A 20,814-nucleotide genomic window follows, 5' to 3' on the forward strand; every position below is an offset into this window, starting at 1 on the left:
CGTTAGATGATCGAGGGGTTAAAGGGGCACTTAGAGAAGATAAGGCCATCGCAGAAAGATTAAATTATTTCTTTGCTTCGGTGTTTACTGAAGAGGATGTTGGAGATACCCAATCTGGAGAAGGTTTTCATTGGTAATAATTCAGATGGACTAAATCAAATCATGGTTAACCTAGAAGATGTGGTAGGCCTGATTGACAAACTGAAGAGTAGTAAATCACCTGGACCGGATGGTATATACCCCAGGGTTCTGAAGGAACTCAAAAATGAAATTTCAGATCTATCAGTAAAAATTTGTAACCTATCATTAAAATCATCTATTGTACCTGAAGACTGGAGGGTGGCTAATATAAGCCCAATATTTAAAAAGGGCTCCAGGGGCGATCCGGGAAACTACAGACCAGTTAGCCTGACTTCAGTGCCAGGAAAAATAGTGTTCTAAATATCAAAATCACAGAACATATAGAAAGACATGGTTTAATGGAACAAAGTCAGCATGGCTTTACCCAAGGCAAGTCTTGCCTCACAAATCTGCTTCACTTTTTTGAAGGAGTTGTTAAACATGTGGATAAAGGTGAACCAGTAGATGTAGTGTATTTGGATTTTCAGAAGGCATTTGACAAAGTTCCTCATGAGAGGCTTCTAGGAAAAGTAAAAAGTCATGGGATAGATGGCAATGTCCTTTCGTGGATTACAAACTGGCTAAAAGACAGGAAACAGAGAGAGGGATTAAATGGACAATTTTCTCAGTGGAAGGGAATGGGCAGGGGAGTGCCTCAAGGATCTATATTGGGACCCATACTTTTCAATATATTTATTTATTTATTTATTTATTTAATTTATTTAAGGTTTTTATATACCGGCAATCATGAGCACATATCTTGCTGGTTTACATGAAACGGGAGTGCATTAAATACATCAACTAGAACTGTGGTGATCGAAGGAGCAGTTACAAATAACAAGGGTAGCAGAACTTGGATAAGAAGGAAGAGATAGGAAAGAATAAACGGTTGAACGGTATACAAATAAATTAAATGCTATGTAAAAATGGCATGATTAATGGCTGAAAATTTGAAGTCCTTGGTTTGTATCTATGACGTGATATTAGATTGTGTCTTAGGAAAGCTTGCTTGAATAACCAAGTCTTAAGTCCTTTCCTAAAAGTTAAGAGGCAAGGTTCCAGTCTGAGATCTGTGGGAATGGAATTCCACAGAGAAGGGCCAGCAGTGGAGGTGGCACGATCTCTTAGAGTGATATTTATAAATGATCTGGAAAGAAATACGAGTGAGGTAATCAAATTTGCAGATGATACAAAATTATTCAAAGTAGTTAAATCACAAGCAGATTGTGATAAATTGCAGGAAGACCTTGTGAGACTGGAAAATTGGGCATCCAAATAGCAGATGAAATGTAATGTGGATAAGTGCAAGGTGATGCATATAGGGAAAAATAACCCATGCTATAGTTACACAATGTTAGGTTCCATATTAGGTGCTATAACCCAAGAAAGAGATCTAGGCGTCATAGTGGATAACACATTGAAATCGTTGGCTCAGTGTGCTGCGGCAGTCAAAAAAGTAAACAGAATGTTAGGAATTATTAGAAAAGGAATGGTGAATAAAACGGAAAATGTCATAATGCCTCTGTATCGCTCCATGGTGAGACCGCACCTTGAATACTGTGTACAATTCTGGTCGCCGCATCTCAAAAAAGATATAGTTGCGATGGAGAAGGTATAGAGAAGGGCAACCAAAATGATAAAGGGGGTGGAACAGTTCCCTTATGAAGAGGCTAAAGAGGTTAGGACTTTTCAGCTTGGAGAAGAAACGGCTGAGGAGGGATATGATAGAGGTGTTTAAAATCATGAGAGGTCTAGAATGGGTAATGTGAATCATTTGCTCTTTCGGATAATAAAAGGACTAGGGGGCATTCCATGTGCATGTGGCACATTTTAAAACTAATCAGGGAAAGTTTTTTCACTCAAAGCACAAACTCTGGAATTTGTTGCCAGAGGATGTGGTTAGTGCAGTTAGTGTAGCTGGGTTTAAAAAAGGATTGGATAAGTTCTTGGAGGAGAAGTCCATTACCTGCTATTAATTAAGTTGACTTAGAAAACAGCCACTACTATTCTTTATTTATTGTTTTTATTATACCGGCTTTCATGACAGGTATCACATCAAACCGGTTTACATTTAACAGGGTGTGCAATATACAGCGAACTCAGAGAACTATAACAAGTGCAAAGTTTTTGGGTACTTGCCAGGTTCTTATGACCTGGATTGGCCACTGTTGGAAACAGGATGCTGGACTTGATGGACCCTTGGTCTGACCCAGTATGGCATTTTCTTATGTTCTTACTCTGGCTTTTGAATCTTTATTATGTTTGTACTGTAATTTTCTGTGCATCATCAATAAAAAGTACAATTTGTAAAAAGAAAAAAAAATTACTATAGTCTAAATATTAATAATTAATAAAAAAAAAACTGACGCAAGTTTCAAACCGCCGTCGTCTCCTCAAGCAAAAAGGAGCCCAAAAAGTCAGCCACGTGACCACCAACGGTCCATCCCTCGCGCATGCGCACGCGGCCTCCGCAGATTCGCCACCGCTGCGGTTCGCTGCTTAACCGAAAAGCGGATCTCCATCTCCGGTACTAACCGGCTTCTTATTTAAAAAAAAGAAAAGAAAGAAAGAAAATATACAAAAAAAAATCCCCGTGGGCGTGTCTTAAAAAACTGCTTCGTCGTGCAGTCGTTAATAGCCGGCTCTGAAAGAAAGACGTGAGGGAAGTGTACAATTAATTTTTACCCCCCTCCAAAAAGGCAGAGTGTTGGAAAAGAGTGGGCGGGTGGTTGTATGGAGGGGGGCCGTTGGAATGTGCGGGCCCGGATGCTCAGCGCGGTTGTTCCTACGGCGGCCACAGAGGGAACTCGGCGGCAGCCGGTGAGTGAGCGCTCGCGGCCCGGGGGCGATCTCTGCCCCCGCCATCCCCTTACTCTTCTACGCTACCGGCCCGCGTTCTCTGTCCTCCCCGCTGGTACTACGCGCCAGACACTCCCTATGCGCTTTGTTTTGAAAACCGCCACATCAATAAAACGGGGTTTAATGTTGCTTCTTCGGCAGTAATGGGAACTTCATTGTGTTTTTTGGAGGGTCGGGTCGGGTCATTGCCTACCTCTCCATACACACCCATAGCCCGAGTCGCGCTTTTAGCCAAAAGGCCGAGAAGGCACCGTCCTCTGCTGAAAGCTCAGATCATTCGCTTATATCTTAGACAAAGAGGCAGAGTGTGGTCCTGCAGTGTGCTAAATCGCAGTATATCTGAGTTTTTATTATTTGTGTTTTACTGACGGCTGCCAGGAACCGGACGTGCTTTTTACTGAAGATTTCCTTCCTTATAGGCTGTATTAAAAAAAAAAATAGCCTCCCGATTCCGTGCATGATTTGTTGGAGCTGACTCTATTATCAAATCCTCCACTGAAGGCATTCAGGGGGGGGGGGTGGGAAGAGGCCTTTATAAAAGCTATATGAAGTTATTGTGCTAACATCTACAAACAGAAAAAATTCAAAGCTATTTGCCCAGTAAACTGGTCATCTGAAAACTATCTTCTGCTCACACGTTGTTAAGTGGGTTAGAGAGAGGGTTTATCTGGGGGTTGTTGAGGTTGAAGGTGGAAAACTGCATTTGCACATTTATTTTCAAATAAATGCGTGTTGTTTTACATTTTGTAAAAGGTCCCTCATGCTTTACTATTATGTGAGCTCTTTGCCTCCTAATTGGCCTTCATCAGATTCTTGGATTGGTGCATCTTTTGAGGCTGCTTCTAAACCTTAAACCTTGGCTCCACCATATCATAGACTTGTTTTTCAATCATGTTTACTGTGATAGAATCACATCTTATCTATATCTTGGCTAGACTGTAAGCTCCACAAAGCTGTAACTATCATGTGTACCTATACACGGCTGTGTATGTTTAATAGTGTGACAGAAATAAGTTACTGATTTTTAGGTTGGGGAAGGGAACACCTAAAAATTAACACAAAATAACAGAAACAGTTGTGAGAAACTACATTATGACATCCAGCCAACATTCACAACAGTTTGAAAAAAAAAAAAAGATATGACTGGATCCTTTGAATTCTATACAATGAATTTGGAGAGGGCGTAAGATTTGCCATATTGGGTCAGACCAAAGGTCCATCAAGCCCTTTATTCTGTTTCCAACAGTTGACAACCCAGATCACAAGTACCTGGCATGATCCCAAGGGGTAGACAGATTCCATGTGGCTTATCCCAGGAATAAGTAGTGGATTTTTGCAACTAAACCTTAATAGTGGTTTATGGACGTTTTTCCTCCAGTAACTTGTCCAAACCTTTGTTAAATGCAGCTACGCTAATAGCTTTCACCACATCCTCTGGCAAAGAATTCCAGAACTTAATTATGTGTTGAGTAAAAAATATTTCTTATTAGTTTTAAATGTATTACCTAGTAACTTCATTGCGTGACCCCCTAGTCTTTGTATTCTTTGAAAGAGTAAACAACCAATTTGCATCTACTTGTTCCCATTATTTTATATACCTCTATCATTCCTCCTCAGCCATCCCTTCTCTAAGCTGAAGAGTCCTAACCTCTTTAGTTTTTCCTCATAGGGGAATCTTTCCCTCCCCTTTATCATTTTGGTCACCATTCTTTGTACCTTTTCTAATTCTGCTATATCTTTTTTGAAATGTGACCAGAACTGCACACACTATTCAAGATGAGGTCGCACCGTGGAACTATTCTGTTTTATTCTCCATTCCTTTCCTAATAATCCCTAGCATTCTATTTGCTTTCTTGGTTGCTGCTGCACACTGAGCAGAATATTTCAATGTGTTATCAACAGTGCTGCCTAGATCCTTTTCCTGAGTGGTGACTCCTAATGTGGAACCTTGCATTATGTAACTATAATTCGGTGATAGCCATCGGAAGTGTGTATTGGGGGGGGGTGGGCTTGAATAAGAAGGGAAGACATTAAGAACTGAATAAGGATGAGATGAAATTATAAACTTGCAAGACACATTCTGTAGTTGGAGGTGTCCAAATAAATAATTCCTTTTATTTAATTGAATACTTTGAAGGTTGTAATATGTTATTGGACCAAAATAAAGTTACACTTGGATTTTATTATGCATAGACTTTCAGGACCTGATCTCTTCTTCATGTGCCTCAAACATTTTAATCCATCTATTTAATGTAATTCTTTCAGTTGGCACTCATGGTTTGTTTATTTTTTAGGATTTCAGATCCAGTGTCATCACTCTGAACATTAAGGTTTCAAAATGTCAAGTAAGTAATATACAAATTTTGTTTTATTATAAATGAAGTTTGAAATTCTGATTTTATAGATTGGTAACATCACTTCCACAAGGCTGTTCATGTCTATAGAGTCACAAAGCCTCAAATGAAGACATTTCACCTTTACCTGCTCCTAATAAAATAGAAACAAAGCTGGCTATATAGTTGCCTTTTCTAAATAGATCAGTTGCTTATCAGTACCTACCCTGTACATACCCGGATCAGTCCAGACTCTTGGGTTTTGCCTCCCCTTCAACAGATGGAGACAGAGAGGTTTTAACGGACTCCGTCCTATACCCCTTAGGTGTCATCTAGAGTCTGTCAGTATTTCTCTGTCTCCAGCAGTTGGTGGAGGTGCAATCCATTGAGTCTGGCTTAGTTAGAATTGGCTTGGTTAGTTAGGCACTGTAGTTCTATCTTTGGATACTTATTTTAGTGTGGAAGATTAGATAGAAAAAAAAATTAGGTTGTTCCCTGTATGTACCAGGATCAGTCCAGACGGTGGGTTAAGTCTCCCGTCCAGCAGATGGAGTCAGACAAGAACTTCTGAGGGCGCTGCCATATAAGACAGCATACCAAGTGTCACTCTTCAGTATCTTTCTGACTCCAGCAAATAGGAGCAGGGGAACACTGATCTTAGTGTAATTTTTTTTCAGTCTCTTCTTTCTTTCTTTGGTATTGTTGAAGTGAGGAATCAAGTTTAAAAAAAAAAAAAAGAGACAGTGTCCTTATAACTTTTTGAGGGAGAGTCTATAGCCTAGCTCTCCACAGAGCCTTGCCAGCAGGGCTTGCTGTTTATTTCTTTCTCTCTTCCTGCCTCTGGTAGAAGATTGGGGTAAGTGATTTGTTTACCTTTAATTTGCAGGGCTCTCTGCTTCTTTTTATCGCGGGGGAGGAGTGCAAATTGGAGGGCTCCATCCTCTTTCTCCCCCCCCCCCCCCCCCTCGCACACAGTCCGACCCGCGGCCCCGCGACGCTCATTCCCTGGGGCCACTGCCAGCCGGGAGGTCGCATTGCCCGGCGTGGCCTTGGAATCGGGTCGGTGGGGTGTCAGCAGCAGCCTCTCCGTCTTTCGGAGCACCTCGGCGCAGCAGGACACTGCTTTCCCGCGCTCCCTCCCTCCTCCCTCCTCCCCCCCCCCCCTCGGCGGAATGCCGAGAGCAGCGGCATGCACCACATGTGGGCGGCCCAGGTCCCGGCTGTCCCAGGATGGCGTTTGCACTGCCTGCCTCCCCGGCGGGGAGGGCAGCTTGCAGGGGATGACCGCTTCAGCGTCGCGCGATCAGGACCGGGCTGAGGGACAGTGACAGGCCCCGATCCCGCGGAACTCGGGAATGGCAGCCATTTTGTTACAGCATGCTATGGATTCCAGATCTTCGGAGGACGAGACAGAGGCACCTTTTTCAGTTTTTCCGCCATCCCTGGTCCCTGTGCAGCCCCTGGAGGAGGGGCCCCTACCAGGGGAGGCTCCATCTCGGGCCCCTCCAGGACCACTGCCGTTTACTTCGGACTTTATATTACTAATGCATAATGCATACCTGGCCAGGATGTCCAATCCTCCGGATCTCTCTCCCCGGCCCCCCCCCCCCCACCCCCCAAGCTTGCCAGAGCGGATCCGCTTCCTGGGGGAGGCAGGGGGCGCAGCTCCTGTTCCACCAGGCCGGCATGGTGTGGGTCCCCCCCGGGGACGTGGGGCACAAGAGGCCAGACTCGCCCACTGACGATCCCCTCCTGGCAGCCCAGATGGAAGTGGATGACCCCAGGGCCCTCTGCATTTTTCAACGGGAGGAGTTGGAGCACCTGATTCCTCATATCTTGCAGGAACTTGATATTGATCCTCCTCCAGATCCCCAGGAGCCTGCACCCCTGGTGAAGAAGGGGGACCCCTTGCTAGCTGGGCTCCGGCCGCCAGCGAAGGCTTTTCCCACCCATCCAACCTTTCTCCAGTTGTTATCCAGGGAATAGGATTCGCCAAAGGCAACCCTTAAGGTCACTAGAGCCATGGAGAAACTCTACCCGCTCCCTGAGGATTTCTTGGAGATATGCCGGGTGCCGACAGTCGATTCCGCTGTCTCGGCGGTCACCAAACCAGTGACAGGAGGCACGGTGCTACGGGATCTTCAGGACAGAAAGTTGGAGGTGTACCTGAAGCGGGTTTTCAAAGTCTCGGCGCTAGGTGTTCGGGCCGCCATCTGCAGTTCGCTAGCACAACAAGCGGGTCTCTGCTGGGTGCAACAACTTCTTACCTCTCCGGACCTGCCCTTTGAGGAGATTCGTCAGGCAGACCGTTTGGAGGCCGTCATTGCATACGGGGTGGATGCCCTGTATGATCTCCTGAGAGTCCTAGCCAGATCAATGGTGGCGGCGGTCTCGGCTCAGCGACTACTCTAGCTCTGTAACTGGTTGGCAGACTCCTCTTCCAAGACTCGTCTGGGATCCCTTCCTTTTAAGGGCAAATTCCTCTTTGGTGAGGATCTGGATCAGATCATTAAGTTGCTCAGAGAAAATGCAGTCCACAGGCTACCGGAGGACCGCCCACGTTCCTCCAGATCGTTCACTTCATCCAGAAGTCGTTTTCACAATCAATGCCGTTTTTGGACTACGAGGCAGCAGACACCACGGCCTCCCTCATCCCGCTCGCATTCCTGGACACGGCCATTTCGTGGCCGCAGATCTGCCAAGGAAGGGATGCCCCAGGGGACGTCCTCTAAGCCCCTCCAATGATGCCAGGCCGACCCACTCTCCGATTCCAAGGATCGGGGGCCGGATCTCCCTCTTCTACGAGGAGTGGCTCCAGATCACATCGGATCAGTGGGTCCTAGATGTTCTAAAGCACGGCTACGCATTGGATTTTGCTCGGGTTCCAAAAGACAGGTTTCTCTTCACCCCCTGTGGGTCCCCACAAAAACAGATCATCGTTCGCCAGACTCTAGACCATCTCCTCACGCTGGGGGCGATTGTTCCAGTTCCCCCCTCAGAAATAGGCCAGGGCCACTATTCCATTTACTTCATGGTCCCCAAGAAGGACGGCACCTTCCGGCCAATTCTGGACCTCAAGTCGGTCAACCAGGCTCTCAAGGTCCCATGCTTCCGGATGGAGACCCTGCGCTCTTGTCATCGTGGCTGTTCACCTAGGAGAGTTCCTGGCTTCCCTGGATCTCACGGAGGCATACCTGCACATACCGATCTTCAAGCCCATCAACGATTCCTCCGGTTCAAGATCTTGGGACAGCACTTTCAGTTCCAGGCCCTCCCCTTCGGCCTAGCGACCGCCCCACGAGTCTTCACAAAGGTCTTGGTGGTTGTGGCGGCGGCCCTCCGGGAGGAGATTTTGGTCCATCCCTAGCTGGACGACTGGCTCATTCAAGCGAAATCCTTGAGACAAGGCTACCAGACGGTCGACAGAGTGGTGCGGCTTCTCCAGTCACTTGGCTGGGTTGTCAACTTATACCAAGAGCAAGCTTACGCCATCCCAGTCGTTTGGATTTCTTAGGAGCGCGCTTCGACACGGTGGCAGGCAAAGTCTTCCTACGGCCGGACTGGGCCCCAGGCGTTACGGGACCAAATTCTGAACTTCTCTGGCCTTCCCTTGCCAACAGCCTGGGATTATCTCCAAGTCCTGGGTTCCATGGCGTCCACTATCGATCTTGTACCATGGGCTTTCGCGCATCTGCGGCCACTCCAGAGAGCATTGCTATCCCGCTGGAAACCAGTGTCACGAGACTTCCAGGCCATCCTTCCGCTACCGCACTCGGCAGAGACCAGTTTTCTTTGGTGGTTGGACCCTTCCCATCTGGCCCAGGGTATGCTTTTGGACGTTCCGGACAGTAGTCACCACCGATGCCAACCTCTCTGGATGGGGTGCAGTATGCCAGTCGAGGTCCCTGCAGGGGCAGTGGATGAAATCGCAAGCGCAGTGGCCGATCAACCGCCTGGAGACCAGAGCGGTCCGTCTAGCGCTGAAGGCTTTCCTCCCTCTCGTTCGCCATCAGTCGGTCAGGATACTCTCGGACAACGCGACCACGTTGGCATACATAAATCGCCAGGGGGGTACAAGAAGTCAACACGTTTCACTAGAAACGGACAAGCTCATGCAGTGGGTGGAACTCCACCTAGCTCGCCTGGCGGCATTGCACATTGCGGGAGTGGACAACATTCAAGCGGACTTCTTAAGCCGGCAACATCTAGACTCGGGAGAGTGGGAGCTCTCCGAAGACGCAATGCGCCTCCTGATGCAACGTTGGGGGACCCCCCACTTAGAACTCATGGCGATAGCTCACAACGCAAAGGCTCCTCGATTCTTCAGCCGCAGAAGGGAAAGGGGCGCGGAGGGCGTAGATGCCCTAGTGCTGCCATGGCCCCACCAGATTCTACTTTAAATATTCCCACCTTGGCCACTGGTGGGAAAGGTTCTACGAAGAATTGAGTGTCATCCGGGCACCGTCATTCTGGTGGCGCCGAAGTGGCCCCGAAGACCATGGTTCGCGGATCTACTCAATCTAGCGGTAGATGGACCCCTATGCCTCTGTCACCTACCCCACTTGCTTCGACAGGGCCCAATATTTTTTGTCCAGGCAGATCGCTTCTGTCTTGTGGCTTGGCTTTTGAGAGGCGCAAACTGAGGCACCGTGGTTATCCGGAAGCTGTGATCTCGACCCTCCTCCAGGCACGCAAGACCTCCACTTCGGTTGCCTACGTTCGGGTCTGGAAGGTCTTCGAGTCATGGTGTTCGGCACATGCAACGCTACCCGGACATGCTTCCATATCTCAGATCCTTTCTTTCCTGCAGGCGGGCTTAGAGAAGGGCTTAGCCTATAACTCTCTCAGGCTACAGGTAGCATCGCTAGAGGCTCTCCTCCGACGAGAGGAGAAAATTCTGCTTTCTTCCCATCCGGACGTTATCCGCTTCCTCAGGGGAGTAAAGCATTTGAAACCACCACTGCAAGCACCTTGTCCGCCTTGGAAGCTCAACTTGGTTCTTTGGATCCTGGGGGAACCACCTTTCGAGCCAATACGTACCGCCCCGCTCAAAGATCGGACTCTCAAGACAATGTTTCTGGTGGCCATTTGTTCAGCCCGGCGTGTTTCCGAGCTCCAGGCACTCTCCTGCAGGGAACCTTATTTGCGGTTCACGGACTTGGGGGTTACCTTGCGCACGGTTCCCTCGTTCCTTCCAAAGGTGGTCTCCACGTGCCATCTGAATCAGACGGTAGAGCTTCCTTCCTTTTTCGCGAGCGACCCTTCGGAGTTACGCAAGCTAGATGCCAAGCGTTGTCTGATGAAGTACCTGGAGGTCACCAATGATTTTCGTCTCTCGGACCACCTGTTTGTACTCTGGTCGGGGCCCAAGAAGGGGTCCAAGGCTTCCAAGACGACGATTGCCCGCTGGTTGAAGGCGGCAATTGAGGCGGCGTACATTGGCGCAGGAAAGACACCGCCGGTGGGCGTCAAAGCCCACTCTCTTCGTTCTCAAGCAACCTCCTGGGCGGAGAGTCAATCCGTTTCCACTCAGGAGATATGTAGAGCGGCCACCTGGAAGTCGCTATATACTTTTGCACGTCACTATCGCTTGGACGTACAGTCACCAACTTTCGGGTCCTTTGGTCAAAATGTCATTCGAGCAGGGCTATCTAAGGCCCACCCTCAGTAGGGAAGCTTTGGTACATCCTACAGTCTGGACTGATTCTGGTACGTACAGGGAAAAGAAAATTATTCCTCACCTGCTAATTTTCGTTCCTGTAGTACCAAGGATCAGTCCAGACGCCCTCACTCTGTTTCGTTGATATTTTCATTGGGGGTTGCTCCTGCTCGATGTACTGTCATTGATCTTTTCTGTGTCTGCAGTTTATAGTTCTCTTGGCAAGTTGCCTTTTGTTCAGTTCTAGTTCATAGTTATTGGTACATGTTTTTCACTTGATTCCTCACGCTTTCCTCGTTTGGTATGGCTTTGATAGTCTATTTACTGAAGAGGGACACTTGGTATGCTGTCTTATATGGCATCGCCCTCAGAAGTTCTGGACAGGGGACATAACCCACCGTCTGGACTGATCCTTGGTACTACAGGAATGAAAATTAGCAGGTGAGGTATAAATTTCTTATATTTTAAACCTCCCAGGGGGTTGCCAGGTACCATAGGCTTTTATAAGGAGAAACTTACTAAATATTGAGTACTGCTGGAAAGTGATCCAAATGCCATCTCAGTCATTTTTGTTTTCATGAAGGTGGATTCTGGTTTATTTCCACTAGTGAATTTCTGAAGCAGTGATTTCTTTTTAATCATCTGTAACAAGAACTTTTAAATCTGTAATGGCTTTGTTCAGTGTCCCACAATGTGTAAACTGGCCAGTTAAGAATTCTTGGATTGACATCAGTTTCATACAATTGCAAAGTAACTTCCACCTTGTTTCATGCTGTTTGCCAAAACAGTGCCTATTGCAGATTTTTATACTTCAGACATAAGATAAATTCTGACCAACCTAATTTACCTCCATAGCTCATGGCAGGCTGGTGGTACTGACATTTAAAAGCTAGAGAAAATCTGAGTTTAACAGAGGACCAGTTTGTGATCTTGCAGCAAGAGAAAACAGCAAGTCAAGAATGAAATATTGCTGTTTCTAATCATAATATGTGGATGAAAATGATTGTTGCCATAAGGGTCCCGCACATGATATCTAAGTATAAATACATGGGCCAATTCATTATTATAACCTCCAAAGTAACTATTAGTAACTGAAAGTCCACTGCCAATGGAGTTTTCTGTGATACAGGAACCTTTGAGTCTGTTCCATGTACAAAGGAAGTTAGTGATCCCTGTACGTACCCGGATCAGTCCAGACTCCTGGGTTTATTCATCCGTGCCAGCAGATGTAGACAGAGAAAGTAAAACTGACACTGCTTCAGATACCCTGGTGCCACCTGCAGTTCCTCCAGTATTTCTCTGTCTCTAGCAGATGGTGGCTGGTGAATAGACCTGCAGTTTCTTCAGTGTGCCCAGGATTTTTTTCCTAGTTTTTTTTTGTTCCTTTGAGCCTTTCTCCAGGGATCGGGGTTCCTTATTAGGGATCCCTACCCTGTTTGGTTGAGGCGGACGGGCTGGGGGTTGGTGACCCTTTTATACGCCCGGTCCCGGAGTAGCCATGGGGTGCACATCTGGTGGTCCAGATCCCTCCCCTTACGAGGTCACTTCGGTGACTTTCGCTCTTTTGGCTCTGTTATTTGTTTTTCCCCTCTCCATTCCTTAATTTTCTGGATTGAGCTGGACAGCTCTCTTCAGCTTTAGGAGAGGGGACCGGCTGTAAGCTTCATTAAAGTTTAAAAAAAAAAAAAAAAGGCAGGGGACGTTAACGTTAACAGGCAGAAGGCAGTGGTAAGGATGACTCCCTCCCCTCCCCTCCCCCCCCCCCCCCCCCCCCCACCACCACTCCTTCGGGGTTCTTTTCTTTGTCTTTTTCTTTTTTTCTCTTATCTCCCACGGTGCAATGGTGCGTGGGTCGGCTTGCCGCACATGTGGTGCAGCTCCAGGGAGGCTAAATCACTGCAGCCTGTGTGCGGCATGTATCTCGGGGGGGGGGGCAGCCCCTCCAAGCTCCTGCTGCTCGCGAAGAGGAGAGCTGTTGCTAGTGCGGCCTTGCCGATTTCAGCGCACGTAGACACTGTGGGCCACGTGCAGCCTCCCGTTCCTTTAACCGTGGGAACGGTGGCCATTTTGGGATCCCCTGCAGGCATGCCCGCACTTTTGGGGCAGGATGGGGATTTCCCTCCCCAGCTTTCCACAGTCCACCCGGGTCCTGTTGGGGGGGACTCAGAGGGTGCCCTGGTCAGGGTCCCCCACCTATGGGTGGGGTGGAGTTGCACTGGCAGGCTTTTCCTGGGGCCCCTCAGACTTTCTCACCGGAATTTATCCTGCTGTTGCACCAGGCTTTTTTGGCACAGCAGGAAGGCCTTCCTTTACAACGGGGGGGGGGGGGGTCAGATCCCTCCCGTTTTGGCCCCTGAACCGGCCAACGAGCCGGTTGGGCCTGGGACGTTGCGGGACGCCTCAGGCTCCAGGGTGGTATTTTTGGCCTGACCTGCTCCATGGAATGAGGTCTCAGATCTGGGGGCGATGCTGTCAGGAGAGCCAGGGTTGGACCCAGGGGCTATGGACGCCGCCCAAGGGGATGATTCGGACCTCGTCCCTGCGTCGGAGGGGGATGACCCCAAAATCCGCCGTTTGTTCCACAGGGAGAACTTGCCCTGCTCATCCCCCAGGTGCTGGAGGAGCTTGGACTCCAGGCCCCACAGGACGAGCCTATCAAAGATGGGGCGGATCCGGTTTATATGAAACCCTCCCTCTATGTTCCTGTATCATGCATCCATTAAGAAAGTGGTGGATCATGAATGGGGCACCCCGGATGCTGGTTTGCACGTCGCCAGGGCAGTGGCAAAGCTTTACTCCTTGCCGGAAGAGACTTTGGAGCTTTTTACACTCCCCAGTGTGGATGTGGCTGTCTCGGCCATCACAAAAAAGATGACTATTCCTGTGGCGGGAGCTGCAGCGTTGAAGGATGTTCAGGACCAGAAGCTGGAGGTCCTTCTCAAGCAAAGTTTTGAGGTTGCAGCTCTGAGTCTCCGGGCAACCATTTGCTCCAGTTTTATGCAGAGAGCTTGCATGCGCTAGGTGCTGCGTCTCCAGGATGGACAGTTGATTCCCAAGGTGGACAGGCAGAAAGCTTGGAAGCTTCGGTAACTTATGTGGCAGATGCCTTGTATGATTTTGTCCGGACCTCTTCCCGTATTATGGGGGCTGCGCTTTCCACACAGCGTCTCTTGTGGCTCCGTAACTGGTCCACGGACGTTTCCTCTAAGTCCCAGCTGGCTTCTTTGCCTTTTAAAGGAAGCCTCTTATTTGGGGAGAAACTGGAGCACCTAATGAAGCAGTTAAGTGACAATAAAGAGCATAAATTGCCTGAAGACAGACCGAAGGGCAAACTCACCTTTCCATTGCGTCTGCATTTTCGGGACAATCTGAGAGCTCACCAGGTAAGCAGGGCATATGTGGCGCAGAGTCCCTTTTCTTCTTGGGTTCATGTCAGGGGAAGGTCCTTACATGGAGGTCGTCGGCCCTTCAGAGCCCCCATTGCGGGTGGATCCTTGAGATCCAAATCTGCACAATGAGGTGAGGCCAGTCCACTCCGTCATTCCTTTTATAGGGGGTCGTTTGACTCGCTTTTACGAGGAGTAGGCCAAAGTCACCCAAGATCAGTGGGTCCTCAGTGTAATAAGAGACAGATACGCGTTAGAATTTGCTCGTCCTGTGCGCAATCTGTTTCTTGTCTCCCCCTATGGCTCATTGCAAAAGCCCTGGGTGGTGCGGGAGACTGTAGACAGGTTGCAGCACGTGGGGGCTGTGGTCCCAGTGCCTCAGGGTGAGATCTGCATGGGTTGGTATTCCATTTACTTTGTCATCCCAAAGAAGGAAGGGATCTTTTGCCCCATTCTGGATTTGAAGTGAGTGAATGCAGCGTAGACGATCCCCCGTGTTTGCATGGAAACTTTGCACTTGGTGATTGCGGCCGTATGTGCTCAGGAGTTCCTGGCATCTCTGGACTTGATGGAAGCATACCTGCACATTCCGATTTGGCGAGATCATCAGTACTACCTGTGGTTTCTGGTCTTGGGGCAGCATTTCCAATTTCAAGCTCTCCCTTTTGGACTGGCCATGGCACCCCGTACCTTCACCAAGGTCATGGTGGTCGTGGTAGCGACTTTACGGTGTCAGGGTGTCTTGGTACATCCTTATCTCGATGATTGGTTCATACGGGCAAAGCCAGAGAGCAGTTGTCACTCTGCCGATAGATAGTACTCCAGACTCTTTAACCTCTAGGCTGAGTAGTGAATCTAGTCAAGAGTCCCTTAATCTCATCTCAAACTCTGGAGTACTTAAGAACATAAGAACATAAGAAAATGCCATACTGGGTCAGACCAAGGGTCCATCAAGCCCAGCATCCTGTTTCCAACAGTGGCCAATCCAGGCCATAAGAACCTGGCAAGTACCCAAAAACTAAGTCTATTCCATGTAACCATTGCTAATGGCAGTGGCTATTCTCTAAGTGAACTTAATAGCAGGTAATGGACTTCTCCTCCAAGAACTTATCCAATCCTTTTTTAAACACAGCTATACTTACTGCACGAACCACATTCTCTGGCAACAAATTCCAGAGTTTAATTGTGCGTTGAGTAAAAAAGAACTTTCTCCGATTAGTTTTAAATGTGCCCCATGCTAACTTCATGGAGTGTCCCCTAGTCTTTCTACTATCCGAAAGAGTAAATAACCGATTCACATCTACCCGTTCTAGACCTCTCATGATTTTAAACACCTCTATCATATCCCCCCTCAGTCGTCTCTTCTCCAAGCTGAAAAGTCCTAACCTCTTTAGTCTTTCCTCATAGGGGAGTTGTTCCATTCCCCTTATCATTTTGGTAGCCCTTCTCTGTACCTTCTCCATCGCAATTATATCTTTTTTGAGATGCGGCGACCAGAATTGTACACAGTATTCAAGGTGCGGTCTCACCATGGAGCGATACAGAGGCATTATGACATTTTCCGTTTTATTCATCATTCCTTTTCTAATAATTCCCAACATTCTGTTTGCTTTTTTGACTGCCGCAGCACACTGAACCGACGATTTCAATGTGTTATCCACTATGACACCTAGATCTCTTTCTTGGGTTGTAGCACCTAATATGGAACCCAACATCGTGTAATTATAGCATGGGTTATTTTTCCCTATATGCATCACCTTGCACTTATCCACATTAAATTTCATCTGCCATTTGGATGCCCAATTTTCCAGTCTCACAAGGTCTTCCTGCAATTTATCACAATCTGCTTGTGATTTAACTACTCTGAACAATTTTGTGTCATCTGCAAATTTGATTATCTCACTCGTCGTATTTCTTTCCAGATCATTTATAAATATATTGAACAGTAAGGGTCCCAATACAGATCCCTGAGGCACTCCACTGTCCACTCCCTTCCACTGAGAAAATTGCCCATTTAATCCTACTCTCTGTTTCCTGTCTTTTAGCCAGTTTGCAATCCACGAAAGGACATCGCCACCTATCCCATGACTTTTTACTTTTCCTAGAAGCCTCTCATGAGGAACTTTGTCAAACGCCTTCTGAAAATCCAAGTATACTATATCTACCGGTTCACCTTTATCCACATGTTTATTAACTCCTTCAAAAAAGTGAAGCAGATTTGTGAGGCAAGACTTGCCCTGGGTAAAGCCATGCTGACTTTGTTCCATTAAACCATGTCTTTCTATATGTTCTGTGATTTTGATGTTTAGAACACTTTCCACTATTTTTCCTGGCACTGAAGTCAGGCTAACCGGTCTGTAGTTTCCCGGATCGCCCCTGGAGCCCTTTTTAAATATTGGGGTTACATTTGCTATCCTCCAGTCTTCAGGTACAATGGATGATTTTAATGATAAGTTACAAATTTTTACTAATAGGTCTGAAATTTCATTTTTTAGTTCCTTCAGAACTCTGGGGTGTATACCATCCGGTCCAGGTGATTTACTACTCTTCAGTTTGTCAATCAGGCCTAGCACATCTTCTAGGTTCACCGTGATTTGATTCAGTCCATCTGAATCATTACCCATGAAAACCTTCTCCATTACGGGTACCTCCCCAACATCCTCTACAGTAAACACCGAAGCAAAGAAATCATTTAATCTTTCCGCGATGGCCTTATCTTCTCTAAGTGCCCCTTTAACCCCTCGATCATCTAACGGTCCAACTGACTCCCTCACAGGCTTTCTGCTTCGGATATATTTAAAAAAGTTTTTACTGTGAGTTTTTGCCTCTACAGCCAACTTCTTTTCAAATTCTCTCTTAGCCTGTCTTATCAATGTCTTACATTTAACTTGCCAATGTTTATGCTTTATCCTATTTTCTTCTGTTGGATCCTTCTTCCAATTTTTGAATGAAGATCTTTTGGCTAAAATAGCTTCTTTCACCTCCCCTTTTAACCATGCCGGTAATCGTTTTGCCTTCTTTCCACCTTTCTTAATGTGTGGAATACATCTGGACTGTGCTTCTAGAATGGTATTTTTTTAACAATGACCACGCCTCTTGGACATTTTTTACTTTTGTAGCTGCTCCTTTCAGTTTTTTTCTAACAATTTTTCTCATTTTATCAAAGTTTCCCTTTTGAAAGTTTAGCACGAGAGCCTTGGATTTGCACACTGTTCCTTTTCCAGTCATTAAATCAAATTTGATCATATTATGATCACTATTGCCAAGCGGCCCCACCACCGTTACCTCTCTCACCAAGTCCTGTGCTCCACTGAGAATTAGATCTAAAATTGCTCCCTCTCTCGTTGGTTCCTGAACCAATTGCTCCATAAAGCTATCATTTATTCCATCCAGGAACGTTATCTCTCTAGCGTGACCCGATGATACATTTACCCAGTCTATATTGGGGTAATTGAAGTCTCCCATTATTACTGCACTACCAATTTGGTTAGCTTCCCTAATTTCTCTTAGCATTTCACTGTCCATCTCACCATCTTGACCAGGTGGACGGTAGTATACCCCTATCACTGTAGTCTTCCCTGATACACAAGGGATTTCTACCCATAAAGATTCAATTTTGTATTTAGTCTCATGCAGGATGTTTACTTGGGAGCTTTTTCGCCATGCTGCAGGGCAGGGTGTTCCTGCCGGAGGAGAGAGTGAACAAGTTACAAAGTCAAGTTCGGTGCTTGTCAAAGTTGCGCACCCCCAGAGCCTGGGACTTCTTGCAGGTCCTTGGCTGAAATGTCTTTAACCTTGGAGCTGGTACCATGGGCCTTCGCTCATATGAGGCCACTTCAGAAAGCTCTTCCAGCACAGTGGAGCCCGTTATCAGAGGCATTCCATCAACCTGTGTCTCTCACTCCTCCTGCCGGGGACAACCTGTCCTGGTGGCTTCAAACTCCCAACCTGGTGCGGGGGGTTGCGTTGGAAGTTCCGGACTGGATCATACTTACTACCGATGCCAGTCTGTCTGGTTGGGGAGCAAGTTGCCAGGGACAAGCAGCTCAGGGCACCTGGTCGGCGAAGGAGGCTTCTTGGTCTGTCGATCAGTTGGGAGACTAGGGCGGTACGTTTAGCTTTACTTGCATTTCTGCCTTTGGTTCGATGCCGGTCCGTACGGGCAGTCAGACAATGCGACGACCGTAGCTTACAACAACCGACAAGGCATTAGCACAGGAGGCTCAGGAGTTGGTCTTCTGGGCGGAACAACATCTGGTTCAGATATCTGCTTTGCATATCGCAGGGGTCAAAAATGTCCAAGCAGATTTTCTCAGTTGCAGTTTTCTCGATCCAGGAGAATGGGAATTGTCAGATGTGGCTCATTTGCAGGAAGTGGGACATCCACACGTAGATCTGATGGCGACTCGACACAGTGCAAAAGCTCCCTGTTTCTTCAGCAGATGGAGGGAACACTGGGCCAAGGGCATAGACGCTTTAGTGGTGCCTTGGCCTCGGGGAGTTCTTCTATACGTTTTCCCTCTGTAGCCGTTGGTAGACAAGGTATTGTGGCGCATAGAGAGGCATCCAGAGGAGGTGGTACTGGTGGCCCCGGAGTGGCCTCGCCGGCTGTGGTTCGCAGATCTAGTCAACCTAGCAGTCGAGAGCCCTTTGCGGTTCAGTCATCTCCCTTGTCTTCTGCGGCAGGGCCCCATATTTTTCGACCAGGCAGATCGCTTTTGTCTAGCGGCTTGGCTTTTGAGAGGAAGCATTTTGAGGAGCAGGAGGTATCCGGAAGTGGTGATTACTACCCTTCTCCAAGGGAGACGAAAGTCCACCTCCTTATCCTATGTGTGAGTCTGGAAGATTTTTGAGTCCTGGTGTGTGTCTAAGGGAGTTCAAGCTTTGCGTTCTTCTCTCTCACATCTTGTAGTTCCTCCAGGATGGGTTAGTCAAGGGCCTCGTTTTCAACTCGCTAAGAGTGCAAGTGGTGGCCTTGGCTTCCTTACGAGGGAAGGTGGACAGATACCAGCTGTTTTCTCACCCTGATGTGGTCAGATTTATTCGAGGAGTCAAAAATTTGCATCCTCCTGTATGGAGGATTTGTCCTCCTTGGAATCTCAATCTTGTTCTTAGGGCTTTGTGTGAGGCTCCTTTCGAACCTATTCGCAGAGCGACCCTCAAGTATTTGACTTTGAAGGTTGTTTTTCATGGTAGCTATCTGTGCTGCGAAAAGAATTTCTGAGTTGCAAGCTTTATTGTGTCTCGATCCATTTCTTCAGATTTTGGAAGCATTGCAGACAGTGCCATCCTTTTTTCCGAAGGCGGTTTCCACATTTCATCTCAGTCAGACAGTGGAGCTGCCGGCCTTTCTGGACTTGTGTTGCTGAGCCTAATGCACGGGAACTTCGGAAGTTAGACGTCCGTAGAGCTTTGTTGCAATATCGCAAGGTCAGGAATGATTTTAGGAGGTCTGATGACCTTTTCATTTTGTGGAGTGGTCCGAAGAAGGGTCCCCAAGCTTCCAAGACTTCCATTATGAGGTGGCTTAAGGAAGCCATTGGCTCTGCATACATTCTCAAGGGTCGACAAGTGCCAGAAGGTTTGAGAGCTCACTCTACTCAATCGCAGGCGACCTCTTGGGCAGAAACTCAGTTGGTTTCTCCTCAGGAAATTTGTAGCAAGGCGACTTGGAAGTCGCTGCATACTTTTGCGAGACACTATCTGCTAGATGTGAGGGATCCAGAGGCTTGATCTTTTGGTGAGAGTGTCTTGCGAGCAGGACTCTCCAGGTCCCACCCTGGTTAGGGAGCTTTGGTACATGCCAGGAGTCTGGACTGATCCGGGTACAAACAGGGAAAGGAAAATTGGTTCTTACCTGCTAATTTCCATTCTTATAGTACCACGGCTCAGTCCAGAGGCCACCCAGTTTATGGAGGTGGAGAGTCGTCCGCTCAGCTGTTGTGTTTTTGGCATAGCAGAAGAGTGCTTTACAAAGCTTTTTTATACTAGTTTTATACAAGTTTTGCTATACAAGGTTTTGAATGCCTGTCTTGGTATGGCAGCTTGAGTACAGGTCAATACTGAGGAACTGCAGGTGGCACCAGGGTATTTGAAGCAGTGTCGGTTTTACTTTCTCTGTCTCCATCTGCTGGCATGAATGAATAAACCCAGGAGTCTGGACTGATCCGTGGTTCTAGGGGAACGGAAATTAGCAGGTAAAAAATTTTCCTATAGCAAATGTTCATTTGTTCTTTGACTAGGTTTAAATAAACTGGCAAGTCAGGGTGATCGGTACCTTCAACACATCGTAATGTTATTTTTGAATTGTTTAGATCAAGTGTATTTACTTTATTTTTTAAACAGAAAGACCATCTTATGCCCCATCTCCAATCCCAGCTCCCACAACAGTGAGTATATTGACTTTCCTACTTGGTTAACAAAATCATCACTTCTGCAAGATGGGAATTGTGTCCAG

General features: G+C 47.3%; 1 protein-coding gene across 3 annotated transcripts in view; it reads left to right on the forward strand.

Moving 5' to 3' along the window:
• The first annotated feature begins 2,548 nt into the window (after positions 1-2,548).
• Positions 2,549-20,814, forward strand: part of SMARCE1 (SWI/SNF related, matrix associated, actin dependent regulator of chromatin, subfamily e, member 1) — a 90,336-nt gene continuing 72,070 nt past the window's right edge. Inside the window, exons 1-3 of one of the 3 annotated variants that reach the window (XM_029572424.1) lie at positions 2,549-2,647; positions 5,274-5,324; positions 20,703-20,746. In XM_029572424.1, coding sequence (XP_029428284.1) covers positions 5,318-5,324; positions 20,703-20,746 — 51 coding nt within the window. In that variant the 5' untranslated portion in view covers positions 2,549-2,647; positions 5,274-5,317. The other 2 variants (XM_029572423.1, XM_029572425.1) reach the window with 2 other exon arrangements.

Source organism: Rhinatrema bivittatum, chromosome 12 (genome assembly GCF_901001135.1).
Source record: "Rhinatrema bivittatum chromosome 12, aRhiBiv1.1, whole genome shotgun sequence".
NCBI classification, from domain to species: Eukaryota; Metazoa; Chordata; class Amphibia; order Gymnophiona; family Rhinatrematidae; genus Rhinatrema; species Rhinatrema bivittatum.